The sequence below is a fragment of the Amia ocellicauda genome, chromosome 8, assembly GCF_036373705.1.
Source record: "Amia ocellicauda isolate fAmiCal2 chromosome 8, fAmiCal2.hap1, whole genome shotgun sequence".
Lineage (NCBI taxonomy): Eukaryota > Metazoa > Chordata > Actinopteri > Amiiformes > Amiidae > Amia > Amia ocellicauda.
The window spans coordinates 19,014,428-19,034,201 of record NC_089857.1 but is presented as its reverse complement, the minus strand read 5'-3'; the positions used below and the strand labels follow the sequence as shown (position 1 = coordinate 19,034,201).

Genomic DNA, 19,774 nt, shown 5'->3' with positions numbered 1-19,774 from the left:
CAACACAGATGCATCCAATGATTGTATTCGCTGCTGAAACACAGAGAAAATAAAAACAAATCAATACTGCATTATTGTGCATGTGTCTTGGTGGGTGGCAAAAGGGAGGCAGTGCGATTTGTAGCACATGCATTGGCATGTTTAATCTTCTGGACTGGACACAAGTTACTTAAATTATAAATTATATATATTATAATAAAATCCCTCATCGAAATTAATAGCACAAAAGCCACAAAAACAAAAATATAATGATTATTAATATCCTCATTATTAAGGCATTATAATTAATAGATTAGACTCTTGTATAACGTCTGACAAATAATGTCGGGGAGATCTCCTTTGTCCAAATAATTTGCCAACATAGCCTTCTGAAAGGCAGCCTCAGTTAAATTGATGGTTATGCCAGGAAGCAATTATTTATAAACCTGCAAAAGATGTTGCATTTCTGACAGACAAGTTTTGGATTTACCCTCGGGTTAGAGTTCAGCATTCGTCTCTCTAAGAGTACATCCAGCCCACAGTGTAATAGCTCACTGAAGAGCCCAGTTAAAAGCATAAGGGTTATATAAATGTGAATTATACTATAGGTGTTAATTGTGAAGAGATAATTTTTTAAGCTACTAATGCAATTTCTTTGCAAATTCCAAGAGACAAAAGCAACAGCTCATGGAAATAAGGTTGTTCCCTTGACAACCTGTGAAAGCTCTGGTGCAAAAGCAGTAATTAAACAGTTACTGCATGACCAGTAAGGAACTTTACACGTGGCGACAACATGACACAAACAGCTGGATAGGGACATCCAAAACTAGTGCTAATTGCGGTCTATCTAAAATAGCATTGGGAAGTGCATGACTAGTGATAATCTGGTTCTGTGAAACCATCTTAAAGAAGCTAGAGGACCAGATCAAAACCACTGGAACCTTAAACAAAATATTATGTCCATGTGTCCACAGGGTGGCGACCTTCTCTGCAGTTAGTATGTTTTTCAAAGTTGAGGTATACTTTGGGATTGCATTTACACAAAAAACTCTGTAGTGCAAATTTTCTATGAAACAAGACCCCAAATAAAACTACATTTTTAAACTGGTACAAATGAACAGCTTTTAAAAATGTGATTTAATAATAAATTGTCTCTTTATTGATGAAAATCATGACCTAAGTCAGACCCAGGTCAGAAAGATAGAAAATGTAATGTTGTAAAGTGTCCGAAATTACATTTGGCCATTACGAAAATGGGATTGTGAATGTTCCTGGTAAGAAATAAACATATATTGTTTGCCGCCAAAAGAAAATTACAAATGTGTGTAGGTTTGCTTCTTGTATCTAAATCATAAAAACAAATATTTTCCCAGTGTTTAGCCAATGCATATGTGCTTATGGCTTTGGCACTGGAGTACATTTTTATGCAGGACATTCCAGTTTCACAAAACAATTAGCATATTTCCCTGGGCACCCACTAGATATTAACCATAGCACCTCATTAAGCACACATTCCCTCAATTTTTAGCTTTTCTCAGATAAAACGATTTGCATGCCCTTCGAGTTTTGATTTATTGTGTTTAGGTGGGGAACAAATTCAACATGCTTCACTGACAGGACTACAGTTTTATAAATAGCCTTAAATTAGTTCTCTGTTGGCACGAAGACAGAGGAAGGTGGTTACTGTAACAGGAGCAGGTTGCACCGAGCTGCGAAAGTGCTGCCTCTTTATAGGTCTCCACTTTTAATAACACAACTACACATATCTGAGACTGGCAAACCTGTACTCATCTGTGACACATAACTGTTATGATTTGTCATTACAGTATCCTGCATACATTAGGGGTACGATAGATGTTGACAGACATTAGAGTATTATTTTGTGTGACAGTTAGAAATGTATTTATAATGTGTATACATCATGCAACATGTTAATCATGTTAATATATCATGTTAAAATATGGGCATACATATCCAGTCATATTAGAACGAATTAAAGCATTGTGCATGTACACAACCGTACAGGGGTCAAAAATCATTTCAGTAGTTTATCTTGCTCACCTCCTTGCCGTTCTGTCATGGAACATATCTTCTGTCACCCTGAAATGTCATTCTGCACTCTGTCTACAAAACTGGAAATTGTATTTAATGTGCTCCCTTGTTGTGTGTGACTGTGTGAATGTGTTTTTGGTAGTGTGTGGGCTGGAGGGTCCAAAACCCCAAGTGATTTTTACATTTTAGTAAGAGGTGTGGAAATTGTGGAAATGCTTTCCTGGCGCTGTCATGCAAGGGCAATACGGCTTGAAATTGGCAAGCAGACAGCATCCTAAATCCCATATCTTATCACGGGAGTCACACCATCCGCTGTGAACACCAGTCAGAATTGTGGCTGCTTCATACTGTGCAGCGCAGACGGCCAGACTGACGTTTTACTAGTTTACTGATTGATCCGATTTATTTCCAGACCTGGTTAACTACTCTAACGAAATGAAGAGCATGACTAGCAGTTATTAGCGTTTTTAGATCTTCTTTCCAAAATGACTGAAAGATGTGTTTTTACCCTATTAATTCTTTAAACGATACACCTTAAAAAAGGAATTGTTACATAATTTACAAGAGCAACATCATCCCTGCAATGTACTGACAACATCATAATGGCAAATAAATATAAAACCACTTGTGCTTTTGGACCAACATCAGAAATCATCTTGGTGGAAATTAGTCATGTGTGATAGAGATCTGACAAGAAGCTATCAACACAAAGAGTAAGCAGGAAGGTTCTCATGAAACTCAAGAGTTTTGTTGGATTTTCCTTTGAACAAGATTTACCCAGAGGAAGTTGTCTCATTGTAGACTCTGGGAAACCGATTATTTTGTAAAGAATGTTTCCATGTGTCCTTATCACACAAATATATATATATATATATTTATATATATTAAATAGGGAGTGTATAGGAAAACCCGTTGCTAAGACACCTTGGGAAGTGTTGCCACAAGCGCAAAATGCCCTTCCCTCCTGCCCACTGTCCAACCTGAGACATAAACGGAAAATAGCGCCATACACGCTCCCGGAGGCATGTGGCAGTGAGGCGCGAAGCCGGGCCCATGCAGCTCCACTCCACGCTCCTCATGACAATGCAATGCCACAGCAGTTAATGAAGCGTGCAGCATAGGTCTTGGAAGGAGGTCATCAGCCTGATTTAAAATATGTCTATAACCTGCGTGAGTTTCAAGAGTAGATGCAACATTCCTAATGGCTGCATAAAAGGCCCAGACAAGGCCGGAGAGAGACAATTCCACGTTTGGCGTGCCGGGAAATATCAAGCAGTCGTTTTGGTTTTCCACAGGACTAGAACAGCGAAAAGAAACTGAGCAAGAATTATAAAACATCAGTAGCCATGAGAAGTACGTCCTTTTGCCAGAAAACGCTCAGCGTAAGCGGCTCCAGCAGGATGCGAGTTCAGAGCCCTTCGCCCTCCCGCTGCAGGTCGTCCTCTTACAACCGCGGCCGCTCGGGATACCAAGGCACCGCCGTGGTGCTGGGCACGGAGATCCACCAGCACCGTGCTAATGAGAAGGAGGAGATGCAGGAGCTGAACGTCAAGTTCGCTGGCTACATCGGGAAGGTGCAGTCTCTGGAGCAGAGGAACGCCACGCTGCGGGCACAGTTGGCCACCCTGCAGGCCCGCAACAAAGGGGGCCCCACCGGCATCGCCGAGGAGTACGAGCAGAAGTTTAAGGAAATGAGGGAGCTGATCGAGAGCCTGACGAATGAGAAGGGAGCCGCCGACATCGAGAGAGGCTACATCGAGGAGGATGTGGAGATGTGGAGACTGAAGGTCGAAGAGGAGCTGGCACTTAAAGGTGTGGTTCTCATATTGCGAACTAGTGCCATCAAAGTCATTAGGTGTCAAGAGCTTAAATAGGTCTGACACTTTCCATCCATTTATCAATGTAATAAAATATACTGCAGTTTTACATGTTGAGAAACATCTGACTCAGTTTATTACAAGGGCTCCATCAGTGTAAAAACAATGTGCGTTTTACATGTAATTACATTGGATGAGACTAGTTATTACATTTTGTCTTATGAATTGCAGGATGTTTTCTCGTATTGCCAGATAAGCAACATTGTGCATGTTAATGAAGAATAATAATGAAATCTGGAGATGGCAAACAACTCAACTAAAATAAGAAAATGTGATTAATTTCCTTGAATGTGTTCATGAGGAATCTCAGATTATGATAAGAAGTCAGGAGCTCAAGTTTTTTGAAAAGCAAACCTGTTCCACACTGGTGATATTTCCATAATCTGCAAATCCTCCAGTAAAGATCAGTTCGTTTTTAATAACATTCTGAAAAGCATTTGAAATGTGTATTTTTGTCGTTGGAAAGATAAAGCATTTGTCTGGAAATGCAAGCTTTCAACTTGTTCTTTTAATTTCTGCTGGCACTTTGCACAATTTTCATCAAGTCCCTCCTGTGAAAAATAGTTTGAGCACATCTGGCATAAAATCTATGCTTAGAGAATTTTGTTTTAGTTTTTCCAATAACAAGTTGCCTGAATATTAAATCTAAATATGTAGCTGTTTCTGTGCAATGAAAAGATTACCAAGAAAAAAAAAAATTGCACTTCCTATATAGTTTGTTTCCCTTGCATACTAATAAATAAACCAAAACTGTCTTCAGCTGCACAAATTAAGAAATTACAGTACAATAGTAATACAGTATCCTTGAAGGAAACTGGAAAACAGTAGGCTACACAATGAGCAAACGTATTAATATCAATGTTGTTTTAAACATACCACAGTGCAACAAACGACACAAACTCACCCTCTCTTCGCCCAAAGAGATGACCGTCGACCATTAACCGCATTTTGGTTTCCTCACCCACACAGAGGAGGCAGAGATGATCCTGCGCGATTTCCGGCAGGACGTGGACAGCGCCACCCTGCAGAAGGCCGAGCTGGAGAAACGGGTGGAGCAGCTGGTGGCCGAGATCGAGTTCATGAAGAAGCTGCACGACGAAGAGGTGGCGGACCTCGTGAAGCAGATAGAGTCCTCCAAGGTGACCGCCGAGCTGGATTCCGACCGTCCCGACCTGGCCGCCTACCTGCGCAACATCAGGGCCGAGATCGAGCAGCTGGCCGCCCGCAATGTCCAGGAGGCCGAAAAGTGGTACAAGAGCAAGTTCGACAAGCTCAAGGTGCACGCCAGCCAGCACGACGACCAGATGAAGAGCATGAGGGAGGAGATCAGCATCTTCCAGAACCAGGCCATCGACCTGCAGAACCAGATCGACGTGCTGAGGAGCCGCAACAGCGCCCTGCAGCAGCAGCTGGACGAGATGGAGCTCAGCCATCAGGACAAGGTGTCGGACCTGCAGGACCTCATTGACCGGCTCGAGTGCCAGCTCTGCGAGACCAAGCTAGAGATGAGCAAGTATCTCCAGGACTACCAGGAGCTGCTCAACATCAAGCTGAAACTGGACGCAGAGATCGCCACCTACAGGAAGCTGCTGGAAGGCGAAGAGAAAAGGCTGGGCATCGAAAACATCTCAGGTGGGTGGCTCCAAAAGTAATACAAGTACCAGTTAGGAGTATAATGCAGGGATTCATGTTTCCCACCATTCAAAAAGCTTTACTACCCAATGGGTGGTAATTTTTCCTGTAATCATATAGTACAACTCTTACTATGCTCTTTGTAAATGACAATTCTGCTCCAACATGTGCAGAGACTGGAAGTCATCAGATTAATTGAGAAGGGCACAAATTATGATTTTTTATTTAAAATTACATTTGTGAAAACATTTTTGAAAAGAGATCTCGTATTGTATAAGAGATCTTGGATCATTATATACGAGACATCAATATTTTTGAATACAATTGCAAATGCCTTTCTCAGAAAATCCATTCTTTAAAATGTCTATAAATGATACCCAAGAAATGAATATTCCTCATCATTACACTCAAATTCTGTACCAATTTGTGTAGACTAAACAACCATATCACAAGTGCAACAACCCTAACCCAATAGTAAATCTTTACTTAATATATTGTGGGTATCTGTGCCTAGTTTTAAACCTGTAGGGAATACTGTTCCTAATATAGGCAGAATCTTAACTTGGTGTCTTAACCCTTAGTAACCCAGTGTAAAATACACGTCACAAACATTTAACGTTTGGATAAAATATTATCGCAATGAACCAGGCCTTGATATGTGACATATATGTCAGTGTAGGTTCCTATATAACTCCCACAGAAACATTTGCCAGTTTACAAAACTCGAGTGTATTGTTTTTCTGGCTTAAAGAGAAGATCTGCAAATAATGGAAGTGACTGTTCTCTCTCTCTCTCTCTCTCTCCTCAGTCCGTGGAGTCACAGAGGAAAGAACCACCTCTGTGACCCGCAGCGTGGAAACCCACACGACCACCAAAGTGACAGACTGAGAACCCACTGACCAGCATGCCTGCAAAAGCCCTCTGAAGACCAGACCCGCCCCTCACTAAGGCATGGTTTACTTGGCCTCCTGTGAATGAAAACATATTCCCCCACTTGTTCCCCCAACCCTCCCCATTTATAACAAACAGACAGATCGTTCACATACATATATACCAAGTACTAGAGTGTAACCTCTTAATAAAGCTTGACTTCAATGCAGCGTTGGTTGTGTGTTGGATTTCCACCCACACACCCCCTCACCATTCCACACACATTCCAGAGAACAATAACAAAATATTAATAGATGTGCAGTATGCAAGTACTGTACATAAAACAATGATCAAAATGCATCTGGAATATTCAAAAAGCTGCAGCACCACTAGCAAAAATGTAGGGAATTTGCAAATGATTAAGAAGTTTCACTCTCAGAATGGTTCATACTATTTGGTCACCTCAAAAGTGACAGGTTACTGTGGCATGCATTTGGACTGGGGATCAAACAACACTAGAAAATAAGCATCTTTGCAACATTGTGATGACATTGCACCAGCATAGTGAGATGGGAAGACTTCATACACAACTCTGTTTAGGGCTTTGCAACTACAAGTTAAGCAGTGTAAGTACTGAGGCCACCAGAGCTTCATTTAAACTAATGATCTCGTTAAACATGTACACCCTCTTGAACTGATATTCCATTACATATACTTCTGGCTGGTGATGTTCTTGACAGGTGAGGCACAAAAGTCAAGACTTGCAGTCATGAATTTTTATAGTAGAGGACCATGGGAAGTAATATTCTAGATTGCATAAAGTGGATTGGTCACTTGGTTTGGCCACTATACCAAATTGAAATGTCTGACAGCAAGTTGGCTTCATGAAAATATTTCTGTGAACGATTGAGAAGTAATTACAAACCCTTCTGAATTTAAATATATAGTCATCCCACGACCGATGTGGTCTCATCTTCCATTGCTCCTCACTTACGTCAGCAGCACTGCACTGCACAGGTGCTCGGGAGGGGCCCCAGAGTTTCATTCTGCAGTCAGCGCTCGAATCGAAATCATCTCTGCTCTCCGATAACTTTTTTTTACGGTTAATGTAACGGTTTACGGTTTACTACTGAATTTTCACGATGGCTTCAAATAGGGACACTTCTGCTTCAACATCTGTCTCAATATCAACGGCCTGGGAGGCAATTACCACATAACCTCGGGGGATGAGTGTTTTTTCAATATACGGGCCAATGAAGAGAGGTTTCACATCAGTGAGAGAGACTATTTCAGGTGAATCCTTTGTTCATTATGAAAAAATACAAATAAATGAAATAAAAATGAAGCTCCATTTCTTAGATCTGTATGAAACCTTTCAACTTTTCAATGTTAATTTATTTTAAAAAACAGTAATGATGCCGACATCGGCGTTTCTTTACAGCAGCACTCACCATACAGCTGATTTACATAATTTGGATGGCTGTGTGTTTAAAAGACACTGCTTAAGTTTAAAAGTGAAGACGGCAGCAATTTTCATAAAAAACAGTTATGATTCTACCACGGAAACTGCTGGTGCAGCAAAATCTGCCTTTTACACTGGATAAGAACGAACTTGATCCCAAATTCTTTAGATAATGTACTAGATGACATCAGGCCCAGAAACACTCCAGGGTAGAGAACATCAATGTGAGCAGCTTCAGCTCTTGTTCTTTCTCCTCTTCAGGGCCTTCCACTCCCCCTCCTGCGTCGCCAGGCTGCCAAAGAGCTCCTTCACCTTCCTCTTCCTCTCCACATCCCTGTGGCACAAAACCACACGTCACACACAATGCCACCGAGCGCACACTGAGTAACAGCACTCTGTACGAACTAGAAAGACCTATCTTTTAAGTAAACAAAGGCAAGTTCTCTACTTCATGCACACACAAAAAAAAATGTAGGGAAACAAAACTCAAAATGGAAAGAGAAAACATTTCCCAAGACAGATTATGTGACTTGTGTTTCAATTTGTCTAACTACAACAATCTGCCTGTAGGCTGCCACCCACAATGAACATTAAGGTCTTCAGCATGCAGAGACACACACACTATGTTTAGAAAAACAACAATGGAAAAACACTATGCACACCAAAGCTAATTCTCTGAGCACAAACGCAAGAGTATTTATGAAGACTATTATTTAGATAGCAATCTGATTATGGTCCAGCAGTGCACTGAAACGAATGCACAAAAAGGACAACAACAGTCTGGTAGGTTTCCAAAGCAATGCATGTATGTTTTTCCATTTCAGCTTTATAAATACATGAAAGAATGCAAAACAAAAGCAGCTCTAATTCCTGTGGTCCTGAGTCCACTAATACAAACTCCACATGTAAGGATGACAGGGTTGAAGTACCTGGTCATGACTTCAGACAGCTGCTGCCTGGCCAGGAACTTGGTGTCCTTGCGAATCTCCCGCAGAGCTCCCTTGAATTCCTTCTTATACTTGTGCTGCAGCCTCTCCCGTTCCCTTTCCTGCTTGTTGCAGCCCCGTTTCTTCCCGTAGTCCAGACTGGAACCAAGAATAAGTGACAAAAATGGTAGAGAGAGTAAGGTTTGAGAGAGAAAACAAGCCCCCAACTCTTGACACGGACCCAACATCGTCCTCCTGAGAACCACTCCATCACAGGACAGCATTTTTGCTTTATTGATGAAAACTTTTAGGCCTCACATTATATTAGTAGTGATTCGGTAGTACAAAATTTTGCCAATTTCAGCTTACATTTAAATTATCTTACCTCATAAAACTGTAATTATATATAAAATATTATATTATATATATACACACACACACAATGTTAAGAGCTTTTTAACATACTTACACTTCCACAATTTTGGGTGTAAATAATTTCAAAGGAATAGGCTTCCTTCTTTCAAACACTAGAGGTGCGAACGATGTTGGACTGCTCTTTATGGCTTCCACAATCTCATGGTGAAGATCCTAAAAAGAGATACAACAAATGAAATGCAATTAACAACAATGACAAACAAAAGCAGAACTGTAAAGTTCTTCTGCCACCCCAAAGGGTTTGCTAAGTGACAAAGATTTCCAGCAGTAACGTTTTCTTCACGTGTACTTATTAATGCATGTGTATTCACAAGACATTAGTTTTCTCCTTAATTGCTGAATTTTGAAACAACCTAAATGTATAGATTTATGACACGTGCAGCTAATTTTCCTGTCCTTTGTTTGTGTCTTCACAGGGAGAACAAAAGACAAAACTCTTCACGTTTGGGATTTTCAAATTCGTCTCAAAAACGCTAGCTGCTGGCCACCCAGGGCATGCCAGTTCTGAGGCTGAACATCTTGCCTCCCACTGTGAACTCACACAGTCTAATTAATTCCCTCCATCGATGTTTCACAGAGGCAATAATTTTCCCTGCCGAGGAATTTCTCAGGCACTTCCTCATGGCCATGAATTGAGCTGGCTTGGATCCCCCAGTGAAATCGCACTACACTCCAGTATTACCAGCCTCTGAAGTCAAAAGGAGGGCGGCCTCTCCTTGAATCGGGCTTTCCTCCTGCTGGTGCTGTGCTCTATGTTATAAACAATGCTGTTGGCTGAGCTTTGGTCATTACAATTTAAGACTAAGCCATCTTCCCCCTCAGAGGGCAAATCAATATAATCGTTCTGATCTGAGCAAAGCAAATCATAGAGCTGTGAAGCAATTAACCACTTGGCTTCATGGACAGGGCATCACAGACAAAAAGGACAAGAAAATACAATAAAGTAAAAAGGAGAATGACCGAACCGAGTGGAACAGTTTATTTAATCATCCATCGATAGTGATGGGTATCATTGATTCATTTAAGGTTTAAAGTTTCTGTAACTAAAACTTCCTGTGGGAAAACTTTGTATTCTCCATCTGCTTCATTGGTATCATTGCGGCGAGCAGCACTGACCTGCAGGTGTCTGGGATACATTTCTACAGGAAGGTGTTTGGAAAGCAGAGTTCCTATGGGCTGAAAAATCTTGCAGAAGGCAGGCAAGGATCGGTACAACGTTGTACAGCGTTTCACAAGGTCCAAACATGTAGCCAAAGAAGACAACCTGAGAAAAAGAAGATGGCCTTAATTAACTAAAAAAAAAAAAACATTACATATTTATTGTGGAACCCTTACTATTTTTTATTTGTATTTTTTTTAAGTCAGCATTGTTAAGCAATTACTAAAAAAGGGAACTTGCCACTGAAGGTAAATTCACACAGGTTTTACATCCATACATTATTGGGGGGAACACACACAACAATATACTGAATTCCAACAAATCTTTCAGTGACCAGCAGGAAGCTCATTGTTTGTTAAAGACAATCCCTCCTACCACAAGCACACCGAGCTTTTGTAATATTAACAATAACTGGCTGCAACGAAATGGCTGACTCATCCCAAACTTCAGGTGATGTAAGAATTAATAGACACACACTTGCTTATGACACTGTTCACACTTCCTGGAGTAACACTGCACTGGGATCTACACAGACATTGTCTTCAGTTAGGACTCACACTATCTTGATAACTACAGTGTTTCCACAACACGCACACAATAAGTATTTTAATTAGCGGTGTTTCCCTCAGAGGAAAAACAACAATATTAATATAAAGTAAATGACAAATTGTGTGTGAACATTTATAGGGTTTGTCTCCTTACTTGAAATGGTCTCTATCCAATTCATCAGTGAAGTGCAGCCCATAGACAGCAGACAGGGGCTGTTTTTTCATTGTCCACGACTCTGCTGCTTTTGCATTTTTCACAACCAGCAGGTCACCGCTCTTCCCCGTGGCCTTGAAGGGTGGTACCAGAGTGTAAGCTGAAAGATTCAATGAACAGAACTTGGTATTATGCACCTGAAAGCTTTAAATATATGCAACAACTATTTTCACTTGTTTCATGTTTATTTTTTCAGGTCATCTTTTAGAGATGTGGTGACAGCAGGAGAAAGGAAGGTACTCATAGGAGAGGTGGATAATGTGGCATTTTTACAGGGAAAAACCCAAACAAGCTGGAGATCGGACTTTGGCAGAGGAGCAATGGAATGAAAGATCAATACAGGCAGAAACTTTCACTATTGGAAAAAACAATAGCATCTGCTCTTGTGTTTATAATATTTTTGAGTGTCTACTTATGTATTGAACAGCATTTACTTATAGAAAGGCCAAAACACAACTCTTATAACAACTGGGTTTCCTTATAGACCTATAACTGAGTAGAGCTCACTGCAGAGGATAATGAAGTGACAGCACGCTGAAGGTATTTCACGACCCACTGCTAATGTATTAAATCTGCTGTTGCAAGGACTAAATCTTGGCCGTGTTGGAACCAATTATCAGTTTGCGTTATTAGGTATTTATAGGTTCTCTTTCATATCTAAGCTATTCTCTGTGGCCTTCAATGACAGAACTGCTACAGTATTTTTAAAGAGTGTGAAAATTGCACAGAAAGTTCCGTTTAACAAGCAGCGAGAAAAAACATACAAGGCTACAAAACAGCTTGTTTCTGTACAAAAGCACAGATGGTGGGAACAAAAACAACCTAAAGTTCCGCTACACCAAAAATATCAATGTTCCCCCCCCCCGATAAGTATGACCCAGTAATGCTGTCGCACACCAGAAAAGAAAGCTTAAGCCAAAGCAAATTAATTGAATTTCCTTTCAATTTACTTGTGCCAACATGACAAAATCAAGGCTTCAACTTAATCAACAAGCAGATAATTTTATAAAACTACTTATTTTTAAGGAAGGTAATGAGAACAAAAATGAATTTGTAAAGTTGTCAAGTGTTAGATGCATCTTAAGTGCACAAAAAGTAGTAATGCTGAATCTAGATAATTATGCGTTTCATCCACTTTATGGACTGGTCTTTTTTCTTTTTTTAATTCACTGAACTACGAGGGCGGCTCAGAACTCAGACTTTGTTGTGTGAGCGTGACTTCCTAGGTACAGCAAACACCAAGCGAAATCTAACAGTTCAAAAAACACAGGAGTCACAGAAGAAGTACCTAATGCGGTTTTGTTGGGGACAGCCAGGTGAAGGACCCCGAGGAGGAAGTTGACGAGTTCGGGGACAAACCGCTGGGAGAAAGAGATGTACTCTACAGTGAGGCAACAGAGCACGAGCCCTGTGGTCACATCCTCTGGTGTGGTGACAGGGCACTGGAAAGAGAGACACAACCAGATCAGTTCACATCAGCTGGATAACAACCTCTTAATCAAGGGATTTATGGACAGGTTGCACATCAAAAACAAATCTCATGGCTTATTTTTTAAACGTATTCATTTAGGAATTGTAATACCACCATACAGCTAATTTGCAGCTAATGTCCACTTCAGCAACGTGAACAACTGTTGTGTTGTACAGCCCCATATAAACGCTTCACACAGATACCAACCTTTGTGAGTGCCTGGCTGATGTACACCAACGCTGGTGTTATGACGGGATGCCGGAAATCTGACGTAGGGAATAACAATGCTGCGATTTTCAGGTAGATTAGCTGAGAAAAAAAACAAAGAGTTTAGATGTCAAAGAAAACTTGTATTATTCCTATTTCCTAACCCGTTTGGTTAGACAAGGTAGTCTCTGTGACATTCAGCAGAGCAGGCTAGTGAACAATCTTTTGATAAGAGAACTGCATACCATATCGAGGTCAGGAAAAGCCGTGCGCCCTTTGACTTCTATCGCTTCCTCCATGTCATGGGCACTGTCACTTAGCATCGACTGCAGGGACTTGCAGGCAGCACTAGGGAACATCTGGCACAGGCCGTACAAGTGCCTGAGGGGGGAAAACGCATTTAGAAACAAAATGTAGCAAGTAAATCTTTTTTTTTTTTTTTTTAATTATTTATCCTGCAAATACACTGTAAAGATGCATGTACAACTCCTATTCTAAACTTCTGTAAAGAATCGTAAAGTTTACTGGCACTCACGGGATGAGTTTGTTTACAGTCAACAGCTCAGGTGGGTTTCTGGTTGCCAGTTCTCCGACATATTCCAAAAGAAAGCCAAATAATTTCTGTAAAATAAGCAAATAGCAAAAAAGGGATGTTAATTACACAAAGCGTGAGACGAAAACATTTTATAAAGTGGATTAATAACAGGCCTGGTAGAAAGGTAAAGCTATTTAACTTGCCTGAAGTTTGAGTTTATTTCCTGCTGCAAGGCTGGGGTGATTGCACTTCTGAATTCTCTCAATAATAATGCACTGTTTCTCAGGAGGATGGCCCTGGATTAAAGAGTGCAAATCACTGTAACACTCTGGAGCTACGAAATGGGGGAGGAAAAAAATATGTCAGAAACCATCTTTAGTGTGGGTCTATGCATCAGTACTTTTGGGATTTCAAATGTTTCCTGATCGATCAATAATTCAAAATTAATTAATCATCCTTGAAGATCAGTGAGGCATTCAAACAGTCCAACATTTTTACACATTTCCACCACACACACAGCCCAAACAGATCTAAACAATATGGCTTAATTAAGTAATAAAGCTTTATTTAAATAAGCACATGATGTAAAAGGCAATATTTGTCGTAATTTATCACAACTATGCAGTCAGTCGAGACCTACAACTGAAATATCTGCATCTGGGTTGTGTTCTTGTCATGGCCGCTTTAATGGCACAATGACTTTCGGCCCAGCTGTGATTTATTTATTTTATTTGCCAGTTGGCCACAAGATGGTGCTTATGCATTGCAACCCTACTTAACACTCTTGCAATCAATGATGAGCACATAACCATTTGTAATGTAACTGAAGTTATAAAAACATTACAATTCTGTGTAAAGTACTTTATAGGGCATATATAGAATATATTTTTATACCTAAGGATTATATGATATAATATATACACAAAGGCTCAACTTCCATGCCTAAAGGTGTGCAACTGCTTTGAAGGTGACAATGTACCCTTGTTTTGAAATAACCTTTAAACAGAAATATACAGTCAACACTAGGGAGGTATGCTTTGGCAAATTGATTTTTTAATTTAAGGCTTACTGCACCATGAAGTATGATCAGATAGACTTGGGTGATTTTATTCAATTATTTTCAAATTGCAGCTAATTAAACCAATTGCCATGACTGATGAGATGAAAGCGTGCTTTAATTTACAGGTGCAAACTATTTATTTGAATTATTAATCTCCTCTGGGGATCCCGCAGACACAGACAGAGTTCCCATTAGGCTAGTTTGAAGAATTAAACCGAGATTCTGGCGATCTAGGAAGGAGTTTTCATTGGTGTTCCTTTACAATGAGAAGAACAGATCACATATCTTGGGATATTCCTGGAAGAAAGAGGAAGAGCCCATCCACTGACCTGCAAAGGTGTACGGGAGCTCAGCTTTTGCAGCCTCTTGCTGGGCTGCTCTCTCCTCCTCACTCAGGGGATTCGGAGCTGCGCTCTGGGCCGTCTCCTTCCCAGACACTACTTTGTCATCTCCTTCTTGTTCACTGCCATTCTCCGATTCCAAGTCCGAGTGGCTGTCATCCGAACCCTCATCATCTTCCTCCTCATCCTCATCTGACTCCCCCTCCTCTTCCTCATCACTCTCCTCTCCTTCCTCCTCCACCTCCTCCTCTCCTTCCACCTCCTCCTCTTCTTCTTTCCCAGATTCCATCTCCTCCTCTATGTTCCACTTCCCATCCTAAGCAAACAGAACAGAGCAAACAGTCAGCGATTGGTTCTAATTCTTAAAAAAAAAAGTCTTACTTAAACTAATTACTATTTGAAACCGCAGTGTTTTCAGTGAGCACCACACTGCGTTAGCAAAGATGCCCGCCACGTACTTGGTATGAAAGAGCGCGGCGGTCTTCTTTATCCAGGATGAAACCGTCGTTCAGGTCGTCTGCAGACAGATGGGAGACCTTCTTGGTCGTGACCTCCTCAACATCTCCCTGCATTCTGCGCTGGCGCTCTGCCTGGATACAACAGACAAGTGTATTAAAAACTCCATAGAAATCAAGACAAAGTTCTATCAAGGACATTATATGTTCTATGATGGCAATGGAATTAACATGTTAGGGGAATGGAGGATGAGAAAGTTAAATAGTAAACAATATATTTCTCATATGTATGGATTAGAATAGAGGAAAAGCTTACAGTAAGCATGTTTATGTATAAGATTGATTAAAACGCTTTGCAAGGGACAATTACAAAATACATTTGAGCCGTTTGCATTTTAAACATTACTGTCAAAGCTTTCTGCTGCACAATTCAAAATGCCCCCAGTAAGCCACCGTCCACACACCTCCAGTTTCTGAAGACGCTCTCGCTCCTCCATGGCCAGCTCTTCCTCCGACTTCATCCTCTCAGAGGGCTGAGCTTTCATCTCGAACCCCAGCTCCCGCACAAATATGTCATACTCATCCACCTGAAACACAATGGAGAGAGACGCATGGCTTTAATATTGCAGTGCTCCAATATCTTTGTGATGGACATTTTTCCAGGATGTGTCCCTGACCACAATCCATTGCCATTCTCATTAGGCCTCACAGACCTGCCACTATCCTGTCCTTGTTGAAATCCATGGCCTTTTAAACCCCTACATTTATAATCATCACATACACACGTTTATGTAATGCTTGTCCACTCATTTGTTTTAATTATATACATTAACTTTTTGACAATCTGTGAACACTGCGGGATTTCAGAGGTGTGCTGCACAGCTACCTTTGGTTTCTCCTCCTCTTTGCGTTCAGACTTGGGGGTCTTGTGAGCCAGAAGACTCTGGATAGATTTCCAGTCGTTGTCGAGTTTTTCCGTCAGCTCCTGTGCTTCTTCTTTCTGTGTCTGTCGCTCTCGCTGTAAAACAAGATTCATTTTTCTTTATTGAATGGCACTACGGTGGCCGGCAGAAAACAAGCATTTTTACACTGGCACAGATGCAGAGGTAGGTAACCGCTCCCCTCACCTTCTCCTGCTTTGACTTCAGAATCATCTCCTCAATCAGCTCCTGACGAGACTTGGGTTGATGACTGCCGCCATCGTCCGTCTTCTCTCCAAAAGCCTTCTTCCGCAACAGGCCCCCACCTCCGAAGTGTGACGCCGTGAGCTCAGCTGTCAAATGGAAGAGGGCATAACAATGGAGAAGACAAGGAGAAAAACCACATCTGACCATTTGTTCACTTTGTTCGTCCAGTTTCCAATGGTTAAGCCGATCAATGCATTTTAAAAACAGCTGAACACATATTTACAATATAATACCTTTCAATACTCTGAGGGCAAAAGGAGACGTGCCACTCGGACTATCACACATCCTGTGCCGTACCTGACAGGAGGCCCCTCTCCTCGGTGTCACTATCACTGTCGACGGCGTCATTGAGCTTCTCGATGTCGGCCAGGGACTGTCCGTAATGGGTCAGCTCCTCTTCTTCATTCAGGTTATACTTGTCCTTCTTATCGTGGTTCCGCTTTAGACAAACATCCACAGGAAAGACAAAGTGAGCCGACAAGTCATTACTAAATAAAGCATTATGTAGAAAACCAGAAATGTACAGATTTTTTTATTTTTTCTTCCGAGATTCTGATTTTTAGTTTTTTAGTTTTCTACATTACCTGAAGAAACTGCAGTTAGCACAAGGATAACAGGTAATTTGAAAAAATAATTATAACAATAATAATTTAAAAAGTTCTGAATCTTTCTTCTGAATTGTGATTCTATATTGTAGGGCCAAAGGGCTACCACACAGTTATTAGACCTAACAATAGCCAGATCTCTGAACAAAGCCGAAAATGGAAGCTACGCCCAATCTGAATCTACATGTCTAAGTTAGCACAGTAGAAACTCAATCCTAACCATAACAGAAGTTAACCAAGTAATGTAACCCTCTACCCAGTGCAGACCTTAATGGGAACAATATTCTAGTCCAAATCAATTTTAGTCAATGCTGTTAAAACAATCCAAATGTAGCCATAAGACCATATGCATCTTCATGTGTATCCCTAATTAAACCTTTCTATTTTTCTTTTAATTTCTGCTTTTTCCACAAATTGAGAAAATCTAGTCAAGCTTTATCCCCACCTAGCAGTGCAGAACTGGAACTGCAGCAGAACAGAGGCAAAGAAATGATCAAACCCTTTGAAATGAGAGGAAGTCAACACAGGAAAGTTCATCTAATATTGGGAACTGAACTACAATTAATTAACCCTGATGGACAGTTGGTCATTCTAACTATACATTATTCCAGTTAATGTCTGTAATTAGACGAGAAAATACCTGTCTTTCCAGGGCGAACCTCTTCAAGATCTTCTCTTCTGGAGCCATTTTGGTGTCATATTCCCCAAAACGTCTATCGATGAACTTATTGGACTTGCCTTTCAGCTGGTATTCCTTCAGCAGCGTATCTTTTCGCTGAAACAGACCAGAAAACATTGAACACAGATTAATAATCATATTAACTGCTAATGACTTACAAGGACAAGTTATAGCCTTCTGTTGAAGACACTACAAATCACATTCTCACAGACTTTGAGCACTGCACAATCCAATCTTAAGATTCAGCACTAAAACAGACATGTTGAACAGCATAAGTCTATATTATTTGTATAATAAAGTTTATTATTAGTGAATTATATCTTGACCATTCCAAGAAGCAACTGTAATTAAAGAGTTTTGACATATGTAGGTGCACAGCCTTGACAATTAGGTTGTGACACATGCAAAGTACATTGAGCATATAATACAGTATTTTAGCATTGTGCATCACGCAAGGATGGACAGACAATCCCACCACGGTTGGGGGTGCTTCTCTCTGAAAGGTCTATGTCCGCATAATTGTTACAAAGATAAACAGCTGTTTAATAGCAGACCTGGTATTTTTTAGATTAAAATCAGCATCCAGCCCTTTTGTATATACAGGTATGAAGCCCATGTTCTTTGTATAGATAACTACTGAGCACAGACCTCTCCCACTACTATTGTCAACAGAGATGGAGGTCTTACCTTCTGGATGGCTTTAGCCCTGGAAACACCTGGCAGACCCACATCATGCCTAGTTTTCCGCCCCAGGACGTCAAACTTCTTCCTGTTGATCTTCACCTCGAAGGGGTTGTTCTTGATGTCGGTGGCAGTCTTTGCTTTCCGCACTTTGTCGGAAAGCTGCTTTTTCTTTTGTGGTTTGCCCATCTTCACCATCTATTGTATGCGTTAAAAGGAAAATAAATAAATACAATTAACACAGCAAGCAGATTCCTCCCTGGCTGTATTCCTGTTCTCAGTCAGAGAAAGCTAGATTCAAAAAGCAGCTTGAATGTTTTTATTTCATTTTAAATCAGCTACATTACACTCTTCACTTTGATTGACAAGCAGGCAACACACACATTATACTTATAGTTATAAGATCATTATCATCATATCGATAAACACAAACTAAACAAGAATAACGTTTGTTTTGAGGGATGTTGGATTTCATTAGAAAATGCGGGTTCTGTTCTACTGTAAAAACCAGCTTCTCATTAATAATAAACACAATATCGGCTGCAACACCTGAAATCGTCTATATTCTAATCAGTCACAGAAATGAAAAACCTTGTAAATAATTCTGCAAACATCTAGCTTACCACACCACGATGCCAATGCCTGTTTTCAGACGTACATTATAAAAGGAAGTACTTACATGCAAGGGGCGAAGATTGTGCAAATCAAATCTCTGCCTTCTTTTATTGCCAGCTAATGTCAAACTAAGGACCACTTACAAGTATTTCAAAACCTAAACAGGACCCACGTTGGTCCAACACACGCAGGTTACAGTGAGAAAGGTCGGAGGTCAGAACAACCACTTCCGCTGTGAACCGGCTCATCCGGCCGGGCTGTGCGTAGCGCCCCCTGCAGGTAGTCCTCCTGGGACAGGGGCCAGAGGCAGAAGATGCACAATATTGACAAATGAATCACAAATGCACATCTTCCATTGAAATGGAAAACTCAAAAGTTAGGGAGTTATTTCTTCTCCACGTAAAGAAAGCAGTCTTACATTTTTTTTCCTTCTCAGCAGGATTACTTTCTCTCCCCCCCCCTCCCCTCCCCCAAAGTGTATATAATTTTTCAAGAGATGAAAAAAGAAGACCTTAGAAGGGGACCACATGGAAGATGAAATCATAAACTTTGCAGGTGTTGTATGTCACCCAGGATAAGGGCATCTGCTGAGAAATATAATAATAATTGTGGCTTCATTATTCAGTCACACTGTACGCTTGTATTGCCAGAATAATATATAAGCATATTGAAATAAAATAAATGTGTAAATGTAATAACCCACACAACAATCTATGTCAGATCATCTGCTGCATTTCTAAATGTTTCTGAGTTTAAAAAAGCATTCCTGAAGAAAGATCATCAC

The 19,774-nt window shown here is 40.7% G+C and overlaps 2 protein-coding genes across 2 annotated transcripts; one reads left to right on the top strand and one right to left on the bottom strand.

The window, feature by feature from the left end:
• Window positions 1-3,272: 3,272 nt before the first annotated feature.
• Window positions 3,273-6,639, top strand: vimr1 (vimentin-related 1). Its single transcript, XM_066710551.1, has 3 exons — window positions 3,273-3,843; window positions 4,878-5,540; window positions 6,349-6,639. The coding sequence occupies exons 1-3, from the start codon at window positions 3,378-3,380 to the stop codon at window positions 6,426-6,428; spliced, it is 1,209 nt and encodes a 402-aa protein (XP_066566648.1). The 5' UTR covers window positions 3,273-3,377; the 3' UTR covers window positions 6,429-6,639.
• On the bottom strand, window positions 5,740-19,209 carry nop14 (NOP14 nucleolar protein homolog (yeast)). The gene is made up of 19 exons (XM_066710550.1): window positions 19,055-19,209; window positions 18,382-18,573; window positions 17,656-17,790; window positions 16,708-16,849; window positions 16,351-16,496; window positions 16,110-16,241; window positions 15,688-15,810; window positions 15,227-15,358; window positions 14,757-15,084; window positions 13,571-13,701; window positions 13,368-13,453; window positions 13,078-13,213; window positions 12,833-12,934; window positions 12,443-12,596; window positions 11,095-11,254; window positions 10,350-10,497; window positions 9,268-9,386; window positions 8,802-8,957; window positions 5,740-8,206 (listed from the first exon to the last, which is right to left on the bottom strand). Exons 2-19 carry the CDS (start codon window positions 18,571-18,573, stop codon window positions 8,107-8,109), a joined length of 2,622 nt encoding a protein of 873 aa, XP_066566647.1. The 5' UTR covers window positions 19,055-19,209; the 3' UTR covers window positions 5,740-8,106.
• Between the last annotated feature and the right edge of the window lie 565 nt (window positions 19,210-19,774).